The sequence below is a fragment of the Megalops cyprinoides genome, chromosome 5, assembly GCF_013368585.1.
Source record: "Megalops cyprinoides isolate fMegCyp1 chromosome 5, fMegCyp1.pri, whole genome shotgun sequence".
NCBI lineage: Eukaryota > Metazoa > Chordata > Actinopteri > Elopiformes > Megalopidae > Megalops > Megalops cyprinoides.
The window spans coordinates 50901-77686 of NC_050587.1; the positions used below are offsets into that span (position 1 = coordinate 50901).

Here is a 26786-nt window from a genome sequence, read left to right on the forward strand (position 1 = left end):
TTAGTGGGACAAGTCAAAATGAGACGACCATACATGGAAAAAGCATGGATCAAGGCAGCAATGTAGCATAGTGGTAAAGAGCAAGGCTCATAACTAAAAGTTTGCTGGTTCAATTCCCTGTGGGGCACTACCATTGTGCCCTTGGGGAAGGTACTTTACCCTCAATTGCCTCAGTAAATATCCAGCTTTATAAATGGATAACCATGTTAAACTGTAACCTATGTATGTAGCTCGGGACAAGAGCATCTGCTAATGGCAATAATATCATGTAAAGGATCCCCATGAGAGGCCAGTAAAGATATAATTATTTCATGCAGGTTTTATATGTATGTGCTGTTTACCTGAATTCATGCCATGGACAAGCCCTAACTGGCCCAATGTGCTGCCCCCTGTGTCTGGAGGGGAAGTGCTGGGCTGCAGTGACTGGATGGTCAGACAGTCAGTCAGTGCATTCTGGTCTAGTTCTAAACTGGACCTCAACTGTAAAACAAAAAAAAGAACAGGGCATTAACCACTAACGTAACATAGTAGCAAATATTTTTCTTGCCCCCCCCCCCCCCCCCCCCCCCCCAACATAATCACACGCTTGTGTGCACACACACGGTTTCTTCCCGTATTGTTTTCCCTTTAGTCATACCTGATGCGGAAGCACACCTGCAGTATTCCAAGGCCATGTGAAATGCTTCTGGGGAAAAAAAACACCACTCGTATCTGTTTAATGTTGATACCACAGCAACAGCACTATGCTGCTTCCATGCCATACATAGAAACACATGGCTACAAAGATGAAAAGTGAAAACATATGCTATGTGTTTTTCAAAGTTAATAGGTAAGTTAACCAACATATAGATACAAGCATTTCACTGAACTTTGGAGGTGTGCTCCCGCATCAGGTATGACTAAAGGGAAAAAAATAAGGGAAGAAACCTAACGCTACATACTGGGGATAGCTGTTGTTGCGCTAAAAATAACTATTTGATATATATGGCCTGCCCTGGACTCAAACCACCACAGTTTAATTTCTCCAACTATCAAACATCCGAAATAGCTTTTGATGAAGCAGCATGGATAAAAAACCTGTCTAATTTCATCAGTTTAGCAGTACACTTATCCTGCTTTCTTTTTTCCTTCCTCTTTTGAGTGCCGCTTTTTTGTTTGGGCTTGCTAAACATTATTTATGCTTTTAACGTTGAAACGTTGAGGGGAAAATTGACGTCACGCTAGCTCACAAATGACAGGGAGCAAGGTCATTGGATAATTTACAAACAAATTAGCATTTCCCAGTAAGACTTCTTCCGTCGTAACTTTTGAGAAGAAAGCAACCAAATGAAATAATTGGTGGGTAGAAATAATATTTATTTTTAATAAAACATATAGTTTTGGAACATTTCAATAAGGACAAATAAAAATACATATAAAAAGTCTATGATCAATGTTCATTAAAAAACTGTACATTACATGAAAACATGAGTTAGAAAAGGCAGGAGCCACCCTAAATACATTGTGAGTGAGAAAGGAGTAGCTTAACATTTTAATGTATAATATGCGTAATGTAAAATTGTTGGACTAATCGCAGTTATGAACATGTGAAATTTCACGTGTTTTGTCACTGTATCTACTCCTTACCTAGTTAGCTTTAATACTATACCTACTAGCCTACTAGCTACCTGAATAGCTAATCCAGCACAGCCAAACTATGTAAGATAGTTAGCTAGCGATCAATGTTAGCTTAAGTAATGAAAAAGAGAACTTATTTCAAGATGCTACTTCAGGTTAGAGGTCATCTCTTTTAAAGCAGATAGCAGTTTGGTTGCTGGAAAACACAGCTTGCATTGTACTGTTATGTTGCGACCTTTGCCAAATTTGAAAGTAAAATGGTCCCAGTATTTCCATGACATAAACGTGTTGCGCTGGTTGCTTTCTGTCTCACTGTCCATTCTACTGTCTTGTGAGTCAGGCAGGTTACGTGCTTTTTTCTTCCTTTTTTTCATGAGGGGCATATGGAAGATACACCCTAGAGTTGCCATCATCATTGGATAGATTTTCCAACTGAATAAACATAAAATGGGAAAAAAAATTTAATGGAAAAAAATCCAATGTAATCCCTTCAGTCATCTAAATATTTTTAAAATGTAACTGTAATTTGATTACCATCAATTTAAATGGTAACTGTAAAGGAATACAGTTACTCATATTTTGTATTTTAAATACATAACGCCGTTACATGTATTCTGTTACTCCGCAACCCTGCCTCACAAGCTGCTACAGGCAGATGATGTAATATAAATGAGATGGTATGGTGGTCTTGGGCTGGTTATGGAATGGTGCTACTGCAGAAGCACTTGTTGCACAGATGGAAGGAGAGTGGTAGACAAACAGAGAGAAGGGGGAGACAGAGGGGGGAGTTTTGTTCTCATCAAGATTCTTGCAGCTTTAGGCTGCAAGGGATTTAAGGTGGCATTCAGGCATGCTGAAAGAAAGGCATCACAATACTTGAGATTTACTAACTGAGAGGTGAAGAAATGAGTAAACTACATGTCTCTTATGAAAAGAAAAGTTGAAAAATACCAGTTTTGAAGGATCATTTCAGAGAGGTCTGGGTGAATTGTAACCCCAAAGTCCTTCACAAGTAGGATAGAGGTAGCTGACTTGAATTTTTACAGGTACATCAATATAAACAGGTACATGATTATAATGATATAATTAGTCTCTCCAGCTCAGTATGCTCAACAGGAGGAAAAGACTCAAGAAACTGAAAATTAATTTTTAGATGAGATATCAGGCACTTGCAAAGGTACCAGTTTAAAGGTGAGTGACAGAGTGGATCTCTTATTTGTTAACTCTTTTATCAAACAAGTTCACTGTAAACTGAGAATGCACAGACTGGTTATTATCTATTTCAGCATTAGTATTGAGAGGAATCTAGGACTGTTTTTCAATATCCTCAATTAAGTTAGAATGATACGACAGGGTATAAAGGACACATTTAAACTTTTTATGCAAGACCTTTTCATGCCTGAAAGAATACGTCTAGGCCTGTTGAGTGGAATTTACATTGCATTTTCTGACATACGTCTTTAAGGTCATGTGTGTGATCATTACATCAAGCGGCCAATTTTTTCTGTCCATCTTGGTTCTCCTAAGGGGATCGACAAAGTTGAGGGTTTTATGTAGGTTATTATTGAAAACACAATCTGTTAGTCATCTAGTAAGGTTAGACTATTGATGTCAGGCAGCACAGGCTAGGACTCAGTCGCAGACCCAAAAACGCGAGGGTAGAGATAATAGCAATAACGCACGGCAGAATCAAAAACCAGTACACAGGCAGGGTCAAAACCAGAGAGGCAGTCCGAGGGCAAATCCAGAAACGGGAAAGTCAGAACGGGCAGGGTCGGAAAACGGGAGGGCACGATCAGGCGAACAAAGCAAAGCGGCAGGCAAAAAATGGAATCAAAAACAGGCAGGTCGAATCTCGAAAAACAGCGAACAATGATAACGCGGGGACGAAACAGGTAGAAAACTACTGCTACGAACTAGCAAAGACTGCACAGCAAGCAGGGCATATAAAGGGACAGACCGACGAGGGGATGAGATGCAGGTGCGCAGGTAATCAGGCGGAGACAGGGCGGAGAGAAGGGCAGGGCAGAAACACAAGGGAAAAAAAAAAGAAAAAAAAAAAAAACCAAAAGCGCAGGGCTAGGAGGCGGGAGCACTGACAATTGAGGTCTTTTTCCTTTGGGCTATAGGACATTTTGGCAGTGTATTTTAGGGACAAGTAAAAAGAATTTCACATGTCATAAGAAAATGGTCAGATAGAACTGCATTAAGAAGAAAAAATAGTTATATTTTTTAAGTCCATTCCAAGGGGTGATAACGAGATCAAATGTGTTTCCAATAATTTGTTGTCAGATAACACTAACAGAGTAGAGAACAGACATAAAAGTCATTTTTTGCATATGTGGTCCGTGGTGCTAAGCAAATATCTGAGTCTTAAATTGTTGCAAATACAAGCCCCATGGCCTGATATGCACAGTCACTGGCTACTGAAATACCTATCTGGGTTGATTTCATTAAGAGTTATGTCTTCATTTGGTATAAGCCAGGTTTCCAATAGGTTAGAGCTATCTAACTTTTTATTGGTGCTTATTTCATTCACAAGATCAGACTTGGAGGATAGTAACCATTATTGATCTAAGATTCAATGGCCTATTTCAGTTGGTGATTTAGAGTTACTGGTATTAATAAAAATGAGATTATCATGGCAGATGCAACTGTGGCATGTACGCTTATTGAAAATATCAGTAATTTCACTTGAATTTCTTTTGAAATAAAAGTCCCAGTGAATTCACACAGGTAACCACATCTGTTACTGTTATGCTGTTTATTGCATACCTCACCCCTCTGTGGTGGCAAACATATTGCTGGATTACAATGTTTAACAATGGACTTTCCGATCATGAGCACTTTCTCAGAAGGTTGGCTTGAAAAAGTAACTACTAGTTACAAGCTTTGCTTGAGAGATGGTCTGTATCTGCAGCTGCTGTATTAAGCCCATTATGACATCACCTGCACGTGTTAGATTGTACAGATTCTGAATGTTATACCCATGTTAGTCACTGTAAATATGTTTCTAAAATATTTTAGATATAGATATAATTTACAAAACACACAGGCAACCAATGTAATGACTTGAGAACTGGTGTAATGTGTCCATCTAGAGAATTAATTAAACTTACTTACTCAGGTAATACAGAGTTGTACAAGTGAGCATCATTAGCATAACTGAAAGTCAATACCATTCTTTCAGATGACCCCCTGTCAAGGGGGACTGTGTACAAAGAAAGAGCAAAGGATGAAGGCTGGAGCCTTGTGGCACCCCACATGCAATGTGTACCTTTTTTTCAGCCATAATCTCCTTAGGCAACAAACCTGTCAGATAAGCCTGAGGCTGTTGCTCACATTACTTGCAAGACCAAACTCATTTTCAAGATGGTATAAAAGATTTATGATCCATGGTATCAGATGCTGTACTTGGATTAGAGATATTATGGAGTCATTACTGAGTCTACAGGTATTTACCAGCTAATCTGTGTGTTGTGGTAATCTGAGCACAGAAACCTCAGAAACCTGACTGAAGTTCTTTGTGAATGTGCTAAGAAAGTCATGACATTTTTGAAAACCACCTGTCAAGAATTTTGCTTAGAAAAGGATTACAAAAGAAGAACTTTGAAATAGATCTAAACAGAGGATTCCAGGTTACTTTTCTTTTCTAAGTTTTTAAAGCAATTGGGGAAATTGCCAGTTAATAAAGAGCAATGTAAAACTGACAAACACTCAAAAACCTGTTTTACAGACTATACTGGGGATAGGATTCAAAAGGGCATGTTAACTCTGACACAATCATGCTAAGTATCTCTGCTTCAACCAGAGCAAAGGATTTCACAATATCGCCACATGATGAACTAGGACAGTCTTAACACTCAGGTAGCTACTGTTTGCCTTATATTCAGTCGCATTATTTCGCATTATTTTTGGAAAGTATTTTATGAACTCTTCACATTTAAAAGTAAGGGATATGCTTATGCAAATTAATTAAATTTTTGATTTGAACTGCAAGCAAACAGGTTGTATTACATTGCATATGTTGACATAATGACTTGAATAAAATAACATCCTACCCCGAGAAATCACAAAGACTATCCTTTGCAGAGTGAATGTAGTTCTGTTTGCTTCATCAAGTTATATCCACATTTCCTAGTACATTCATTGTGTTATATCCAATCCAGATGACACCACTGCCTTTGTTTCATTTGAAGATACTGCTGACAAATAAACAATTTAAAACATATTTAATGTAAATCATGCAATTTAGAGTGAAATGGAATCTGCTGACCTTCTTCCTGGTCTGTTGCTCTTTGGAGGAGTGTGCCTTTACATGCTTGCGTAAAGAGCTGGGGTCTGTGTAGCGCTTTGCACAGCCCAGGATCTGACACGCATATGGTTTCTACTCAAAAAAATAAACAATGAACAAGTTAAACCATTTTTGTGCGTGTTCACTGTCACTATCCTCATGGATGACCTGTCAAGCAAAATGTAAGTTACTTGTCCAACTGCCTTTACAATCACTGATGTGCAGCAATGGTGACAGTGTCATACAGTTTATACATTCATCAACCTTCCTTCAGCAGTACTATGAACATCTGTTTATAGGCTGTATTGTTGACAGTTTTTACATGTTGAAAATGGATCCAGTCTCTGACCCCATCATTGTGGCAATGAATCAGACACTCCACTACATTTCATGAAAACAAACAGTGATTTCAGTCCGTTGATTGCTGGATAATGAAGTATGAACTGCACGTTATTGGGTGGGTGTACTTGTCCCAACACAATACTGAGCTGAGTATGCTGTGTGCATGTGTGCCTACATATAATTTAAAGATATGTGCAGTGCCATACTCACAGTATCAAGGTGGGTGCGCTGGTGCTTGGCACGATCGCTGGAATTACTGAAAGCCTTGTGGCAGTTGGGGTGCTGGCACAGATAGGGCTTCTCTCCTGTGTGGCTGCGAAGATGGATCTTTAGGTTTTCCAGCCGAGAGAAAGCCTTCTGACATCCCTCAACCTGCGAAAGATGGAAGGCATTTAAAGAAGTATGTTGTAAATTGCACACCATGTTTGAACCCAGACATGGGTGTACAACGCAAAAAGCACAAGGAGCTTCAAAAGTATGAAAATACTTTCATTTGCAGTAGTCATGTTTCATGTTAGTAACCTTTTTCATTAATTAATTTCAAAGCTGTCAGTAAATATAGGAAGGAAATGGTGCTATTAGAACAAGATACTAAAATTTTGTGCTTTACTAAAATTATACCTGGGTTGATTATACCTGACCCCAAATTCCTCCAACATCTCAGACATATTAGTGTCATCATATACAATATATTTCTTGATAGTACCTCATTTGGCTGTGCATTAGACCTGTTTTAGGTTGCACAAAGTGCTGCCTTTCCCTCCATAGCATGAACAACTTTAATTATGCATTTCTGAACCTACATGCACTTGGATTTGTATGAAAGTAATAGTTATTGATAGGATGCCTGTCACTCAAAGTTAGTTGTTTGTTATTACTTCTGCAAAACATTGATGATCCAGAAATAATGACATCTTGAACGACTACACTGTATTGTGCAACTAATAAAGCACCTTGTGAATTACTGCGCTTCGCTGACTGCGATCATCACGAGTAGCAAATCTTAGTGTTAGTCTACTGTGTTAGTCTACTGTAATACTGATGTCAGATTCTAATACTGATGCCTCATTAATCAAAATATTCATAGAAATTATTGTTATTTTGAAACTATTTTGCTTATTTTGGTAAAGTTTGTAAAAGTATTTCTGAGTTAGCTGGCTAACTTTGAGATGTTCCAAAAAGTCAGGCCTAATCCGTTTCACAAATCAAGCTTAAACTGTAACTGCATGTTACCATAGCAATATCTCACTTAGTCGAATTCTGCCCCTCAGCATGCCAAATGGAAATTAGCCTGACTTGCTCTGGGAAAATTGGCATGTCTGTCCAATCATTTCCCATGACACACTTTCCACCCATCACCATTTCTGAGGGAAATGATTCATAAACCTTACTGACATAACAGGAGAAGAGCCAGGCTGTAGACATATAGTCCTACACTTTTGTCTGCATTGTATCTAGAACCACGACTTTTCATAATATTGAGGCTAGGGCTGCAAAAAGGTGTAACGGGGTTAATCAGTTCATGTATTAAATGTTAAATCCTGCATAAATGGGTTCAGCGACTCCTATTTAGTATTTGAACTGTAGTAAAATCATATCATTATCATATGGCATATTCTGTATATTATTTATTATAAGTAATATGCATGAACTAGAAATCACGATTTGCAACCATTTAAACTAAATTGTAACTTTTATTTATGTTTGTCTTGTCAATTGACATTGAAGCACGCTTTCATGGTGAACATTTTAATATGATGTAAATGTATTTCATTTAGGCGGACCGGATTGTCTTATGCCCTTTCCAAACACTATTGGTTGTTGACCCCATATGCAGCTAAATAAATTACACCATCCTCCATCTGAGTCCTGTATGCTGACGGATGGCAGATCTGGTGTGGGATGGTGTAGTCTACACTGGCAAATTTTAAATTTTCTCTGGAAATTTCCCACAGGAATTTTGTTGAGGCAACTTGGAAATATATCTTCTTTTCAATCCCTTGAAAGAACACTGTATTCTCAGTTTGGATCAGGCCCACTTTAAATAATTAATTAAAAATTCCTCAATTCTAAATCCATAGATTTTTTGGAATAGGTCATTTGTTGATGGTACACGTGGTGACAACGTGAAATAATCGAAATATAACACTGTGATGTTATTTGTCAAAAACTACAAAACTACACTATTACTTGTCTTACTATTTTAATATGACAGTTGTGTGTTATTGAGGATGGATAGGATGAAGATCGGTGTACAGTTTGATGTTCATAGGCTGATGTTACATGAAGCAACTTCCACGTGATTATAATTGTGTGCACTAGTCGCATGTGATGTCAATATGTGCAACTTTACTGCTACACAAAGCAATTCACAAGCTTAAACATAATTTAAATTTTGTTGAGTATATTCAATCATTATATCCACTACAAGAACTTGATACTGTTTAGCTTTTTTTAATCATTGATTACATTACCAGGCAACTACAATTTTCGCAAATAAAATTTAAGTAAAAAGTAATATTTAGCTAACGAGCTAGCTACCAATCATTTCAAACTCCAAACTAGTGACTAGTTTTTGCGAACATTGTATTTTCCCCTTCCATCTGTCGACACTAGGGTGACTAGATGCAAACAGACCAAATGTGGGACGAGTAGTAAGTTTGTGTGGGACAATGTGGGACATGTTACCAACACTGAGATGTAACCCAAAACTTTGATATAATGTCCATCTACCTGAATAAGAAACATTTGTATTCCGCCTTTCAGCTCATAAACACCTATACTTTGTCCTCTAGTGGATTCCACAGCACACCATTTAGGCCATAAAAGATACAGGCTACAGTTCAGGTGCAGTGATCTTATCTAGCAGGGCTATCTTTGGATTCAACAGAAACAAATCCATAGATTTGGACATTTCTTTTTGTAGTACCCTTTTCTTGGGAGACTCACATGTGCTGTGTCACTTCACATTGTATTCACCTCCATGTGAAATGGAAAAACTGTTTTGACAAAGACTGCAGAACATTCATTGGGAATCCCCATCCACCGGCCTCACCCAGGAATATTTCGCAGCCCGTTCTTTACTAAAAGAACATTTTCTTTTCTTTGTGGCCATGATGTGGCCTGGTAGCTTTTACCTTCATATCTGTAAAGTTTGTGTAAGTTTTTGTGACGTAGCAGAGGAGTTCACCGGCCCCACGTCTGGACAGTTTGATTGACGGCTGTAACAGCCTCTTGATGACTGCCTCCCAATGGTGCATCAGTAAAAGTTGGTGAGGATGCCTGAGGCCATGCCAAACTTCTTGAGCTGCCTGTTCTTACCACCTGGGGCCTCTCTGTTAGAAAGTCCAGGATCCAGTTGCACAGGTGGCTGCCCAACCTGAGAACCTGTAGTTTTGTGATGAGCTTGGTAGGGATGATGGTATTAAAAGCTGAGCTGTAGTCAATGAACAGCATTCTCACATAGGCGTTCCTTTTCTCCAGGTGGCTCAGGGCAGTGTGCAATGTCAAGGCAGTGGCGTCATCTGTAGATGTATTGCTGCAGTAAGCGAACTGAAGGGGGTCCACAGAGATAGGTAGAGAGGACCATATGTGTGTTTTAACTATATGCTCAAAGCACTTCATGATGACGGAGGTAAGTCCCACTGGGCAGTAGTCATTCAGGCAGGAAGTAGTGGGTTTTTTGGGGACCGGAACAATGGTGGTCTTCTTGAAGCAAGAGGGTATCATGGACGGGCCCAGGGAGAGATTGAAGATATCCGTGAATACCTCTGCTACTTGGCTGGCACATGCTCTCAGTACACAGCTGTGGATGCCATCAGGTCCAGGTGCTTTCCTGGAGTTGTCCCTTTTGAAGGACTGGTGCACATCTGATGTTGTCAGGGCTAGTGGAGAGCAGCTTGGGTCATACCTTGCTCAGGTGCAAGATATTGTCTTATAAACTCATTCAATTTGTTGGCCTCTATAAGGCCAAACAGTATGGTTGCCTTTTCCATTGAACAAACCAAGAGAGCATTCAAAACAAATAAGGCATATAATTGTGGAGAAGCACAATTCTGGGGAAAGGTACAAGAACATTTTAAAGGCACTGAACATACCTCAGAGCTCAGTGCGCTCTTATCAGGTACCAGCATAATACTTACTAACATGTCAACAACACAGTGTCACTAGGATAAGTGCATAATATTTTTGGCAATGAGAAGTTACAAGGTAATCAGTACATGTCTGAGGTACATGATAAAAGTGCCATAAACACTACCTGGCAAATAGATTCAGTGGTAAGAAAAGTGGTATTCCCCATGCTCCATTAACTGTGCCTCCAGTAGCTGTGACAGAGCCTAATGTAAAATAGCTCATTTCCATAAACAGGTTTCATAAAGGGGAATAAAGCATAAAATGTTATTCTGGTGTAATTTAAAACTGATCTTTTCTAAAATACTTTAAAATGTAGAAACAGTAAACATGTTAAATAACCTCAGGTAAGTAAATTGATTGTTACATGGGGAAAGCTGGAGGCATGGAGGAGCAAATGGCCTGATATGGGGGAGTTTTGGTAGTTGACTTGATTAGATAATGTTTCAAATTTTTCACTATTAATATACCTAATCTACGTATCTATCTAAAGACACACACTACATAGGGGAAGGCTGGCGGTCCTGTAGCACACCACCAGCCAATTAGTTACTTATGATTGATGATTGGGTTACTTATGATTTCTTTCAGAGCACTACTGGCTATTACAAAAATAGCTGACATGAAACTTAAGAAAACATATATAATGCTCAAGCAGTGATGCAGGAGGATGTTTTGAAATTTGGGTGCTGAAATGCATGTGACCAAAACAGCAAATAATGATGCATGATTGTTGTCCAGGAGAGACATAGTATTGCTTTGTATAATTTTGAGGGGGAGTTCCTTTGTACATGGCACAGTATCCTGCTGAAAAATGTTCCAGCTGAAGATTTGTATTATTTTTCAATACACTGAGAAAATAACCTCTGTTGCACAGTGGCAGAATTAAATTAATGTAGATCTTATTATCATGCATATACAATTATAGCTCCAAATACAGATTTGCACTCTGGTGTGGTGCTTTTATCCCATGAATGAATGAATGAATGTCCAGAATGTCACAGCATGCATCACAGCCAGATGCAAAAGTCCTGCTCTTCTAAGGCAGATTTTCTGCCGACAAAGGGTAAAGAAAGTGATGGACACAGGTAAGCATGAACAACATTTGATTAAGTTTTTTTACTTCTTTTATTAGCTGCTACAAATGCCACAAAGCACTGGCAGCAGGACCAATTCACTGGGTCAAAGTTATGTTCACTCTTTAGCTCATGCTTTGTAGTGTTAAATGGCCATTGTCACTATCACCAGACAGGATGCTAGCAGTACAATCAGTTTTAACTTAAAGATTATTAATGGTCAAGGAATTTACTTATTGTATGGAAACAAACATAATAAGATTAAATGTTTATGTGGCATATTGGAAGCTTGTAGAAAGCTTACTGTGGTTAAAACTGGTATACCTGTTACAATCAACAAATAAAGACTGTAATCCTATCATCCAGGAGGTGGCACTCAAAGTTCTGCTGGTTCAAAAGAGGTACCATTGAGCCAGCAGAATGGTTCAGCTAGCTGAAGCATCTCTGCAGCAACTTGAGCACAATGGGCAAGATTCACTATTCGTGTGTACGAACATTTTTGTGCCTCTAATGTACAAACACTTTGGAACTCAACAACTTCTTACCTGGAATTTGTTCCTATGAACAAATGAATTTCATATTTCCTTCAGACAACTTGTACCACATATCCAAGCCCACAAATTTCAGCAAGGCTTTTTTTTTTACAATTTTGATGAAATGGTACTATTTTCAAATTTATATGTGAACAAAATTACCTTTTGCAGTTGAAGTACATAAAAAAATGATCGAAGTTAGTATATTATCAGTTTATTCTAACTAATCAGTAGGTTTATATTGTTATTACTTACATCCAAAATCATCATTGCAGTGCTGAAGGTGACAGAAATTACATGCTGAAAAGTATTTGAAGCATCTGTGCCTATAAAAAACACTGACCTCAGTGCTTATCACAGTTGTATTTGGTTAGGGAAACTAAAATACAAAAGTAAACCTGTAAATGATAATTATCTGGGAGTAGTAAATGATTGTTATTACAATCATTTACCAGTAGGACTACAAATCTCAGGGGAAAATAAATAAGGTAAATGCAGGTGAAGTAATCAAGTGCAGAGGGTGTAGTGTATATTAGCCAAGGTTTCGGTCAAGTAACCTTCATCAGTGCTATTCTCTTTTAAATAGAGTTACATTGTGAAAACCTAGCTGACACAGTTGGTCAACTCACAAACACCATGGAAGGTTGAACATAGCCATTTGTTCAGTGATGGAGCACTCTGCCACTGCTCACACTACAAAATGATTTTCCCCTTGCATCCACCTCTGTCAGGATTTTTACATTTTTGGATGTTTGCGCACGTCATGAATCCAACATGACTTTTTCGTACACATTTTTCCCAAGAACATAATACATTTTGATGAAGGAGTCCCAGTAATTAGTGTGCTTGCAATGCGAAGCAGTGCAAGCAAACTATGGTTATCCGATAGTTTTATTCTTTTTCTTCTTCTTCTTCTTCTTCTTATTCCACCAAATTTTGGACTGCTTTTCCTCCCACAGTTTTTGAGATATCGACCCCAAACCAACTGTAACCCGTCTGGTCTGACCCCAATCGGGTTGCTTGTATACAGCTAAGCTGTACCCGCACTTGTTCTCCGGTTTTTGTCATTTTTTCATCCCTTTTTTCCCATAGACTCCCATTCATTTTCAAAATCACCCCCTCACACTTCATGGCCTTCTCACTCGGTCACTTTTCACCCCGTAGCCCCCATACCTCACACGTTGCCTCGGGACAAATGACCCAACACTCACCCAAGACCATCTTGACCCACACGTCTTTTTGTCATTTTTTTAATCAATTGTTTTACTCATTTATTCATCTCTCCATCCTGCCATTGACTTCAATTCATTTTTAAAAGCCCTATCACACGGTCACACTAAGGCCATCAACAAAGCTACCTCATATGCTGCCTCATGTCATGCCACCAAACAATCATTGAAACCCATACTGACCCACACTCATCTTTTACTCAATAATTCATCCCTCCATCCTCCCATTGACTTCAATTCATTTTTCAAATTCTTACCGCTCGGTCTCCTTTGGCCTGACAGCCACCGTACCACATATGCTGCCTCAGGTCGAATCACCCAACACTCACTGAAAGCCATACTGACCCGCACTCATCTTTTTGTCGTTCACTCATCCCTCCATCTTCTCATTCACCTCACTTCATTTTTAAGGTCTTACCGCTCGGTCACCTTTCAGCCTACAGTCATAGTACCTTATATGCTGCCTCGGGTCATGCCACCAAACACTCACTGAAATCCATACTGACCCGCACTCATCTTTTACTTGTTTATTCATCCCTCCATCCTCCCATTGACTTCAATTCATTTTCAAAGTCTTACCGCTCAGTCACCTTTGGCCCAACAGCCCCCATACTACATATGCTGCCTCAGGTCGAATCACCCAACACTCATTGAAAGTGATACTGACCCGCACTCGTCTTTTTGTCATTCATTCATCCCTCCATCCTCCCATTGACTTCAATTCATGTTTCAAAGTCTTACCGCTCGGTCACCTTTCGGCCTATGGTCACAGTTCCTCACATGCTGGCTCAGGTCATGCCACCCAACACTCATTTAAAGCCATATTGACCTGCACTCGTGCTTTTGTCATTCACCCATCCCTCCATCCTCCCATTGACTTCAATTCATTTTTCAAAGTCTTACCGCTCGGTCACCTTTCAACCTACGGTCACAGTATCTCATATACTGCCTCAGGTCATGCCACCCAACACTCATTGAAACCCATACCCATTACTCGTTTATTCATCCTTCCATCCTGCCATTCACTTCAGTGAATTTCTTAAAGCCTTACCACTCAGTCACCATTTAACCAATAGCCACGGGACCTGATTTGGTGCTTTGGGTCATGTGACCCAACACTCACCAAAGGTGGGTGTGTCCCTAGCAACCATATTGTTTACCATAGCAACCGCCTAGCAACCACTTAGCAACACCCTAGCAACCATATTGTTTACCCTAGCAACCACTTAGCAACACCCTGGCAACCACCCAGCAACACCCTGGCAATGCCCCAGCGACCATATTGCTTACCCTAGCAACCACCTAGCAACCTCTTAGCAACACCCTAGCAACCACCCAACAACGCACTAGCAACCAAATCATATACCTTAGTAACCATCTAGCAACACCCTAGTAACCACCTAGCAACATTCTAGCAACCACCTCATATACCTTAGCAACCACCTAGCAACAGCCTAGCAACCACCTAGTAACGCCCTGGCAACCACCTAGCAACAGCCTAGCAACCACCTAGTAATGCCCTGGCAACCACCTAGCAACATCCTAGCAACCACCTAGCAACACCCTAGCAACCACCTAGCAACAGCCTAGCAACCACTTAGCCACATCCTAGCGATCGTCTCATATACATTACAACGTTTTCGCTGCCGGGTTGCAAGCACACTGCATTTTCTTCAGGAAAGGCACTTTTCTAGTTTTAATATAACCTCTTTAGATTTATAATCAATACTTTTGGCTATATATCCCAACATCCTTTTGGCCTTTTTACTGCTATAGCACACTGCCTAGATCCTGTTAAGCTTGGGTCAACTATAACTCCCAAGTCTTTTTCAAATTGAGCACATTCTAGTTTTTCCACCCATGAAGTAGTCTTGTCTAAGGTTCTTATATTTCGCATGCAAGATTTTACATTTAGTTAAATTGAATGTCATCTGCCAGGTATCTGCCCACTTTTGGATGCTGTTTAGGTCTTCCAGTATTACCTTAGTTGATTCTATACTGTTGGCTAGACCCCCTAGTTTCATATCATCTGGAAATTTTACTATTTTACTGCTAACCTCTGTATTAAGATCATTTATGTATATAAGGAATAGCAAAGGCCCCAACACCGATCCCTGCGGGACTCCACTTCGTACAGGACCCTGCTCTGATACAATTCCTCCCACAGTTACAGTCTGCTTTCTATTAGACAACCAACTTTGAACCCACTCAGTGATAGTTCCTGTAATTCCTGTAGATTTCATTTTCAATATGAGCCTCTCATGTGGTACTTTGTCAAATGCCTTTTGAAAATCCAAATATATAATATCAAAAGCTTGTTTTGAGTCTAAACACACTGTAGCTTCCTCAAAAAAGTCCAGGAGGTTTGTTAAGCATGACCTCCCTCTGTGAAAACCATGCTATCATTTAAGATACCATTTTGTTCAAGGTATATTTCCAAATTATCCCTAATGATGGATTCCAGTAATGTGCATGTAATACAAGTTAAGCTGACAGGCCTATAATTTCCTGGATCAGTCCAGTCACCTTTCTTGTAGATAGGTATTACACTGCAATGTTTCCAGTCATTTGGTATTTCTGTTCTGAGAGATTGTTTAAAAATAACTGTCAGGGGCTTGTAAGCCACTTTTGCTAATTCCCTGAGAACTCTTGGATATATTCCATCGGGGCCTGCTGTCTTATTTGTTTTAAGTTTTTGGAGTTTATCTAGTACTTTTGCATCATTTAATTCAATTTCCTCCATATGTGAAAACACTTCACTAGTGAAACTCTCCACAAAGTAACTATTTAGGGTATCAGCAATAGCTTTATTATCATAAACCATGACTCTGTCCTTATTTTTTATAACTCTCATCCATTATAATCTCATCCTTAACTATCCTTTTATGACTATAGTATTGAAAAAACATTTAGAGTTGCATCTAGTGCAATCTGTCTTTCAAAACACCTTTTAGCTTCCCTTATTTTTTTCTTAACTTGAGCACGCATATTACTGTATTCAATCATATTACTCTCTGAGCTGTCCAACTTGTATTTTCTAAATAGTTTCTAAATTGTGTTCTCTCTTGTAGGTTGAGTAACATACTGTATCAAAAAGCAGTCATTTATAACATCTAAAAACTCTTCCTCACACATACCTTGACCTGACACAGCTTCCCAATTAAGGGAATTGGGGGAATGGGGGATTGAAGTCCCCCATTACTATTGTCTCATCCTCTTGACATGCTAGCTTAATATTATCAAAGAGCATACTGTTAACACTGCTGTCTGAGGTTGGTGGCCTATAACATACTCTGAAAATCAGAACCTTTACATTTTCCCCCAGTATTTTAATCCATAAACAATTAACATGATAATTGTTAAGAAATAAAAACTTTGACTCGTATAATTTGCTTGTCTTGTTTTATTTTCCACCATCATAGTACATTAAATTTTTGTTTATGAACCTTTTCCCCATTTGTACATGTAGAACGCAGTTAAACATATTAGAAATGCAATCCCTGGGTTGTAATTAGGGCTGGGCGATATGGCCTATAAATAATATCACAATATTTTTAATCTATATCGCGATACACAATATATAGCTCGATATTTTGAAATCTCCTCTAAAGCACTTCATAAATGCTCGATTTAACCCTTTGATGCATACAATCACACCAGTATGACGATTCTAGTAGTCCCTGCAACATATGTCTGCATTAAAACATCAGGGCTCCAGACTAACTTTTCCACTGGTAGCACTGGTCCTACCAACTTTCTGAATTGGTCGCACCAGCACATGATTTGGTCACACCCTTTTTTTGGTACAGCATGGTACTAATCAATGACCTTGCATTGCATAGTTGGCTTACATACATATACATATATACATACATATATTTGCATACCCTAGTTTTGCATTGATGTAAAGATTGACAGTGACTCGAGACTTGATATTTGCAAAATATTTTAATCTGAACATTATGTTTCCCTCGTACCACAACCACAGGTACTATGTTAGCCATTGTGGTTGAAAGTAGTACTTTTTCTTCACTGGCTCAGTCAATCTCTCCCTGCCTGCACCTGCACTCTCCCTGCAGTCTGCACTCTCATCATCGGTTGTGTCTGAGTTGGGACCTCTCATTGGCTCTCCCTCTCCACCAGCCTCCTCCTCTCTCTCCTCATTTTGTTTTTTTTAACCCTTTTGCATGTACGGTCCCACCGGTCTAATTAGCCGCTTAGCATGTATGCTAAAACCGGTGTGATTAGAACACGAGATTGGAAAAAATTCTAGCTAATTCTAGCTTTGAGGAAACAGTGATTTAACATTATAAAATATAGCAAATGCGGTGGTGAAAACTGTGAGAAGCTTAATAACGCTAATAAAAACATAATGAACCATGTACATAGCATAAAATAGTTAGGTGCGAAAGGGATAAAATAATCAGCTATAGACTGCTTCATCTTTGGAACATAGTAACAGCTACATGGATTGTTTCGCGCGTTTCATCATCAGTGGGCGTGTGCACATAGGGAGAGACCGACTGAGCCAGTGAAGAAGGGAAAGTACTACTTTCAACCACAGTGGCTAACGCAGTACCCATGCTCGAGGGGCACCAAAACAGCTTAATGATTATCATGCACTCGCGCGAATGCAACCACGTGAAATTTTAACTCGCACACTCTCAAAAAATGGTCACATATGCGGGTATATTTGCAAGTCGCACTAGTGTGCCTAGTTGTAAATTTAGTCGCACTGTCTCCAAGTTAAATTAAACAAAACGGTATTTATTCAAACCAGTTCAGAATCAATTCGTCCGCCTCCATCTTCTATTACCGTTTCCGATCGCTTTGGCGCTTCACTTCTTTCGCTCTCTACAGGCTCTTTCCCTGTTCCTTCCAGATACAAAAACACACGTCTTACCTATACGTAATACACACTCGCCCAGGAGAGTGGTCTGGATGGGCGGGCAAGTGTGTGTGTCTTTTTGTGTCTGTGAGAGAGAGAGAGCCATATAAGAGACAGCGAGAGAAGCGAAACGCCAAAGCGAGTCTCATGCCGGCGGCTTAAAAAAATTACGTGACAATTTGTACTCGATGTTCGTGATATAGACATTTACTACATCCCACGTAGAACAAGCCGCGATACATCGAGTATATTCGATATATCGCCCACCCCTAGTTGTAATGTTTTCACAAAGAAGGAAACCATGTTATCATATTTATCCAAATTATCAGAATATTTAGATATCACATCTTCATAGTCTAATCCTTTTAACATGTGATAGAGGAAAAAAACAGTGTTCACACATGGTCAACAGAAAATCTTGAACCTGTTTTTTTGAGAATTGCAGTCTTGTACACGTAGTTCTTAAAAAGTATAGTTGGATGGCAGAAACAGCTTGTGGTTTGGTTTATTTCCAAAACTGTAAAAAAACCATCTGACACGATTGTTGTGTATTGACCACCTAAGTTTGTCCCTTTTAAGATACCGTCACACCCCCCTTGTGTTACCTTTAGTTATTGTTATGCTGATGCCTGGTTTTGGACACAATACATCAGTTCATGTGCAATACTCCGCAGTCTCATGTCTCATCATAATTATCTGTCATTCCCAAATATTACATAGAGTATACAACAAAACTGGTGACGAGGTAATACGTTCCCGCATTGCGTTTATTTTCAGTGGAAAGTCCGCGTTAAATGTGTTTTTCGCGCGGGTGTACAGCGCAAGGTAGTGGCTAACTGAGCATAGCTGCTAGCTGGCTACTGCAGTGTAGAGGAGACGGCACTGGAACAGAGGATAGCGCTGCTGTGTGAGAAGGACGCATCTCTGCGGTGGTAAGGAGACAGAAATAAAAAGAGGAAGGGAAGGATTGTGTCAGGGCAATAAAAGACCACCAGGGCAGTAAGTCAAATGAAACAAAAAAAAAGAGAGAGAAAGAGAACTGGCTAAAAGTGAATATAGGCATTAAGAAGCATAAGGGTAAGGCTAATCGCTGAAATCAAAGGAAAATAACGAATATTGCTTGAAAATGGCTGCACTGTTTGGAAATATAGGACCATTTGAGGAAAACACAGAGCGGTAGAGTGCATACACTGAGAGGTTTGAGTATTTTGCACTCGCTAACAAGATTAAAGGTGACGTTGTAGTGCCAACTTTTTTGAGTGTTATGGCAGGAAACCCATTCAACGTACTGCACAGTCTAGTGCAACCTGACAAGCCAGGGGACAAGTCCTATGATGAGATAGTGAAAATACTGGGAAATCACTATTCTCCTAAGCCACCGATTATTGCAGAGCGGTTCAGATTCCATAAAAGGAACCAGGAAGAGAGTGAATCTGTTTCACAGTTCGTAGCTGCACTGAAACGGTTATCTGAACATTGTGAATTTGGACAGGCACTCAATGACACCATACGTGACAGATTGGTGTGTGGTGTACGTAGTGAGTCCATTCAGAAATGACTACTTTCTGAGGCTGACTTGACACTGAAAAAAGCCATAGAGATAAGTACGTCAATGGAGATGGCTGCCCGCAAAGCACAGCAGCTAAGTGCATCAACCCAAGTGCATCAGTTGTCTTTTCAGTCCAAGAACAGGGCACCAGGCATCAGAGTACTGGTGCAGGGACTTAGACTGCAGAAACTGTGGTAAGAAAGGCCATATTGAATGTGCCTGTAAAAATAAAAAGACCCAAATACACAAACAGCACACTGAGATGAGGAAATGTGGCTTCCACAGAAACAAAAAGAAAGATGAAGAAGATGGAGCATGACCAGGATGACCAGAGTGACTGTGAGTCTGATGATGACACAGTGTGTGTTGGAGAGAGAGTACCAGAGGCTCCCTTTTGGGATTACCTCTGCTCCAGCACATTTCCAAAGAGCAACCAAATTCTGAGTGGGCTACCAGGGGTCCAGTGCTATCTGGTTGACTTGCTTATTACAGGACCAGATGAACAGTCACACATAAGGAACCTGGATGCAACACTACAAAGACTGGAGGACCATGGTCTGAGAGTCCAGAAAGACAAGTGCGGGTTTTTTATATCTTCTGTCGAGTACCTGGGGCACGTAATTGACAGTTTGGGACTCCACAAGGCACCATCAAAGGCTATTGTGGAGGCGCCATCCCCAAAGAATGTGTGTCAGTTGAGATCATTCCTTGGCCTGCTGACATACAATGCAAAGTTTGTGCCTAACCTTGCCAATAAGCTGAAGCCACTGCATGAGCTTTTAAACAAAACCAAGACATGGAAGTGGACAGACAAATGTGAGACAGCTTTCAAAGAGGTCAAGATGGCCCTCTCTAAATCTGAAGCCCTCACGCACTTCGACCCCACACTACCACTTCAGTTGGCATATGATGCCTCACCTTATGGTGTGGGTGCAATAGTGTCACACATCCTGCCATCATTTACATTTATTTATTTAGCAGACGCTTTTATCCAAAGTGACTTACAAAAGTGCATACAGCAAGTATAGCGACAGTAGGGGGACAGGATGTGTACAGTTCCACAATGAGACAGTTCTCAGCTGAGAGCAGCATCTGTTTGAGGACACAGTACTATTAGATTTGTACAATTACAGCCTATAGGGCAACTAATACGATACACTTTCAAACGGCGGACTTCGACAACTTCAAACGGCGCAATGAGCGTCAGGGTAAAGGCGGCAACAAGAGACAATTTAAAAGCACAATTTAACAAGCACAGCAATTTACGACAGCACTGATGGGTGGGGGGGCAGCAATTGTGTGCTGGGTCAGTCCAGGTAGAGTCTGAAGAGGTGCGTCTTCAGGCCCCGTCTGAAGGACTGGGGTGAAGAAGCTATCCGTAGCGAGACCGGGAGTTCGTTCCACCACTGGGGAGCGATGTAGGTGAAACGCCGATGTTTGGCAGAACGAGCACCTCCTGCCTTGACCATGCAGGGAGCAAGGCGTCCAGTTGCTGCTGAGCGCAGGGGTCGGGCTGGTGTGTAGGGCTGGATGAGTTCTTGGAGGTAGGCAGGGGCTGTCCTGTTGATTGCAGAGAAGGCGAGGGTCAGGGTCTTGAATCTGATCCTGGCAGCGACAGGAAGCCAGTGGAGGGATTTCAGCAGGGGAGTAACATGGGAGAATTTGGGGAGGTTGAAGATCAGTCGGGCAGCTGCATTCTGGATGAGCTGGAGAGGCTGGGTGGTGCATGCTGGGAGGCCTGCGAGGAGAGCGTTGCAGTAGTCCAGTCGAGGGAGAACTGTGGCCTGGATAAGGAGCTGCGTCGCGTATATTGTCAGGAGCGGACGAATCCTCCTGATGTTGTGGAGGAGGAATCGGCAGGCCCGTGACGTGTGAGCAATGTACTCCTTGAACACGTTTTTTTTTTTAAACACGTTTTACCACCAAAAGAACCCGCGTTAGAGGGCTTGTAGTAAACAGATTTCAAAAGATCTGTCATGATACCTACTGACTGAAAACCGGAACAAATAATGACATAAAATGTTTTGATCCCCACTGTTACGTGCTGCGCACTGGGCATGTGGAGTCTGGGTCGCCTGCGTCTCGGTTTCTCCCCCCCCCTCTCCTCTTCCGTTCTCTCCCCTGACGCAGGTATCCCGCGGCGCTGCGGCCCGCCTCCTCGTTCCGGCTCGGCCAACCAGAAAATGGGGCGCCCCAATTTAAAGATGCTGGATGCTTGGGGTGATCGTCTTGCTGTTTTCTCTTCTGATCTGTCGCATTCATTTCTTCTACAAACTTGCCTGTACCGTGTGTTTGATATTGCATCGTTTACTGACTTCGATTGTGGATCTTGTCTCAGATTTGGTTGCATTTCGGTTGTCGTGGGAGGAAGACAGGTAAGCTAGGGGATCCCCGTGTGAGGGTTCGCCGTGTTAGGGTTAGGTTAGAGGCGGGTGCCGCTCCTGTGTATTTTTGGTTAAGTTAGTTAGAGTAGGTAGGTTTCGTTTGGCTCTGCCACCCCTTTTGCTTTTGTATCTAGTTGGATTTGTATAGGTATGTAGGGTTGGTTTTGTTTTGTTTTGTTCTTTTCTTTGGGACCGTCTGTTGTCCTCCCTCCTCCCTTTTTGTTTGCCCTGTGAATGTTTGTCATTGTATATCGTCTTGTAAATATTGTAAATATATCGTGCTCCCCTATATTGCTCCCGTGTCTGGTTGTTTCCTTTTGTGTTGCGTCCCATATACGTACCCCTGGACGCCATTTACCCACCTGGGACGTAACACCCACCTTTTATTTTCAACAAGAATACAAACTCACAAAGTGTCGAGGTAGTCTAAAAATTTAACACAAGTATCGATGTTTCTCTCAAGCAGAAAATCAACTAATATTTCAACCACTTTACCCACATTTACGGATTCATTTTTCTACAGTTTCATTACACAAAACTTCTGTTATGTATGTACAAAGACAGGTGATGTGTCTGATTTCGAGACCCCTTTGGCACGAGTCCGTGCATTCTAAAAGGTCGCTTACAGCCACATGACACTGTTTGGCTGCGTTTGCACATATCTGCAACAGATCATGCCACTCTTCAGACATTTACCTGGCTAATGCCATTTGGTTTTTAAGATTGTGCGAACGTCGAACAGTGACCGTGCGTACTGTGTTAAATCATCAACCTCATCAGCTATAATTTTATGTAACAACGCTCTTAATTCAAACTTCATATGTTGTTTAACAAAACCATTTGACAGACCGCCCCTGCTGCAGACATTCCCCATGTTGACACGAGTCAACCACTTCTTCCAAGCCAAAAGTTCAGAGCGTCAAAAACAATCTGTTCACACTGTGGATCAACAAGTTTTTCCCTGATTTCCGTCAGTTTCTCACAAATGTATGGTTCTTCTTCCAATTTGTTGACAATAGCCTCCACAGAGCCGTGAATTTTTTGTGGGTTTGGATGTAGTCCGTATGTACCCAGAATACACGTGATGGCTTGTAGTAACTCTATCTTAAAAAGTTTCTGTTTTATTTCCTCGATATGTGATTGAAAAAAGTAGGCATCAGGTTCAAAGAGGCATGAATGCTGTAACTGGCTTGGGTGGCTCACTTTACAGCTGAAACAACGTTCCTGCAACCTTACTCCAATGATGCGTTCTAGTATGACACCAACAGTGGCCTTTATGAGTCCAGTGGGGCAATGCATCCATCCACGTCTTCAGCAGGGTGTGGTAGTGTCGACACAGCCTCTACATCCCCTGGTGAAGGCAATGCGGTTAGCGATTCGGTAGACTGGTATGTATGTCAAATTCATTTTCCCCAGATTCTCGCACAATTCGGCAATCCAATTGCTGTCTTCAGGCATTGCTACTTCATTTACATGCAACATGGTTAGTCAGCGTGTCAGCAAGTCTTTGAGATGAAACGTCTTGGAGGTGTCAACCTTTTTAATGCTTGTAGAGAATGGGTGGTGATTCCAAATGGTCAGCCCCACAGTCACACTCAAGGTCAGACCCCCGCGTCTGAAAAAGTTTTACTTTGATGTCTCGGTATCTATCCAAAGCATCACACCATTTGAACAACCTATCTATCTTCTTGAAAACATCATGTAGAACAGGCATGTCTTTCCAAAGAAACATAACTTTCAGGTTACGCATGATCCTCTCAACATCTCTATCTTCACGTGCCTTCATGATTGTGTATTCACCACAACACATATAAACATAATCATCAGGATCCTTTTCAAGACGATTAGAAAATATATAGTAGCTTTTTGCAGTGTCACACCATTCCACGCAGCATTGTAGACATTGTCCAAACCAGGGACTTCAAGGTCTCTCCAAACTTTGTTTCTAAATAAACTCCAGTCTTTAGCAGGGAATGAAACATACAAAATGTCCCCTGTAAACGTCTCCCCAGATTCAACGGTGTACAGTTTCACACAACACAACCATCAGACAACAGCCATTCGTATTCCAGAGCTTCCTTCTCATTTTGAAGAAATCGGATCAAACCCTCTGGTTTCTTCTTTTTGGCACAAAATTCATTTTGTCGTCCGCAATAGTGGCGGAAATAGTAGTGAGAGGTACCCTCTTTACACTCTTTGTTACTGTAGATGCAGACATTTTTAAACAGCTAACTAGTTAGACTTGATCACACAACGAAAACGCACAAAATACCAATCCCCGGTCAAACACAATTTATAACCATCAGGACAGGTGTCATGTCACATATTACAACATGCCCTGGTAACACACCATCCTTTCGTTGACCATTTCCTCAGCTACCACCTACAATCACACCTTTTTTTTCTTTTTTCTTTTTGTAATAAAATCCTAAGTCATAAATCTAAACCGTGACACACACGTCAATCAGTACGACAAGGACACTCGTAAATATAGATAGAAAACAGCTGACCATCAAACCAACCTGTCAATTAAACCGACCTGTCAATCAAACTGGCAAGGAGGGGTCATAAATCACAGGGGTCATAAATCGTTTTGACAGAAAGTGTAGGATATACACTACTGACACACACACACACGAACAGACACACAAGCGAGCAGATACATGAACACACACACACACACACACACACGTGAACAGGCACACACACACAAACAGACACAAAGACAAACACACACACACACAAACAGACATACACACATAGACACACACACAGATGCGCACACACACACAAACACACACACACAAACAGTCTCACACACATACATACACACATGACCAGACACACTCACACACACACACGAACAGACACACAGACACTAAGAGCCCTTTACGATGCAATTAATGACCCATTGCTAAAACAATGCACACAATAGTGAAAAGACGACCACAGTGACACGTTGTTACAGTTTTTACAATCATTTTCACACGTGTCTCAACCATGTCCACTTTTTCAAAACACTTAACACATTCACCATATCAGTAGACTATGTGAACTAAACTGTGTATACTTTTGCATTGCTTTGATACAAAATGCATTCAATCACCACTTTTTCTGAAATTCATGAATACCTCTCTCAGTCAATGTTCACCTCCAGCAAAATTCCGTACAACTACAGAAAATACTGCAGACATTTAGATACTCTGTTCAAAACAGTTAACTTTCAGTTCAAAATATGATTTTAAAACAAAATTTAGATCACTGTAGATGGAAATATGCTGCATTTTGACAGACAAATGAAACTACACACTTGAAATAAGACAGATTATTCTGATTTTAGCAGAAAGTTTATACAGTTTTTTGTTTGCAGCCTTGTTACCATCTATACAAAGGTGGTCATATTTGCATTGAAATGTGCATGTATATAGGCAAAATATAGTTGTAGCTGTCGCTGAAGAGATTTTTCCACTATTACCGCTGTATATGTAAGTCATGGGCTATCAGTGAGAGAAAGAATGCAACTACAGTAATTTTACCACACTCAATAGTGGTATCTACAGTATTGTGACAGGCAAAACAACAGATCAGAAAGTTTGTTCTTGGTGTCATGATAGCTGCTTGGCTTCAAATATTTATGGGGCATGGGGGATTGTAGGGGTGGATAAGATATTTTCTAAATATATATTTATATATATATTTTTTCTAAGGTTCAAGGCAAGGGAGAATGTTGCAGTAAATGTGAAATTCATAAAAATTTGACCCAAAATACAGAGGACACCATGGATCAGCATTATGGCTACAGCAGACTTTCTAGTGTGTAGTATCATGTGTTGTTGTTTCACTTACAAGAAATGAAAAGCATCTGCAGACTTTTTGTTGTAATATACTTCAGTAGCACAAAGCTGTCATGAGGCATATTTCAGCATTTCAGATTTATTTGTGTAAATTTTACTTTTTTGCAATGCAGCACTAATCTATGCAAAACAGAGGATAAGGCAACACATATGTGCAATGCGTGCATTTTGCAATGCTTCAAGTTGTTTCTGTTTTTTAATCCATTGTATTTTGAGTGACAAGGTAGTCTTGCTTGGACAGAGCATTTGCTCTAGTTATGGCAGCATGAGTCACTTTTGGTGTGAAGTATGCATGTGTTTTGGTGGTGCATTCAATGTGAATGGATTCTCTTCTCAATCAATGTCAAACAAAAGAAAAACTCTGTAACTTCAACAAATTTTGCATACAATTAAATGCTTTCAAAACAGTTAATATATAGCTCAAAATCTTACACACATTTGAAACACTTGGGTAATGTGATGTGATGCTTTTGTACAGAAATATAAAGCTATATTAAAAAAAAAAAAAACACCTGGTTGTCATTTCAGCTAAAGACCTACCCAGGTTTTTTTCTTTGTGTCTCGTTACCACATATACAAAAGGGGCCACCCTTGGATTGGCATTTGCTTTCTTTAGCCTATGTGAGTAATCGCGGAAGAGTTCAAGAACTTTAGTGTCATTGTGCAAGCACAACGGATTTGCAAAATAGCAAGAAAAGGCACCAGTAAGAGCAGCACAAAGCCACTGCTTTCATGCACGCCGCCATGATAGGTTGAGTGTCTGATGAAATCAGAGCCACAATAATTGATCATGTGGTAAATCATGGTCTGTCCCTGAGGGAAGCAGGTCTGAGGGTTCAACCAAACTTGCCTAGATCTATAGTGGCATCGATCGTGAGGAGGCAAACCA

General features: G+C 40.4%; 1 protein-coding gene across 1 annotated transcript in view; it reads right to left on the reverse strand.

Annotated features, from left to right (window-relative positions):
- Window positions 1-26786, reverse strand: part of LOC118777393 (zinc finger protein GLIS3-like) — a gene marked incomplete at its 3' end in the record, with an annotated part of 76245 nt that overhangs the window by 27790 nt on the left and 21669 nt on the right. The window contains exons 5-7 of the mRNA XM_036528230.1: window positions 6464-6625; window positions 5894-6004; window positions 342-480 (exon numbers count right to left, since the gene is read on the reverse strand). Coding sequence (XP_036384123.1) covers window positions 342-480; window positions 5894-6004; window positions 6464-6625 — 412 coding nt within the window. The remainder of the gene's footprint in view (window positions 1-341; window positions 481-5893; window positions 6005-6463; window positions 6626-26786) is intronic.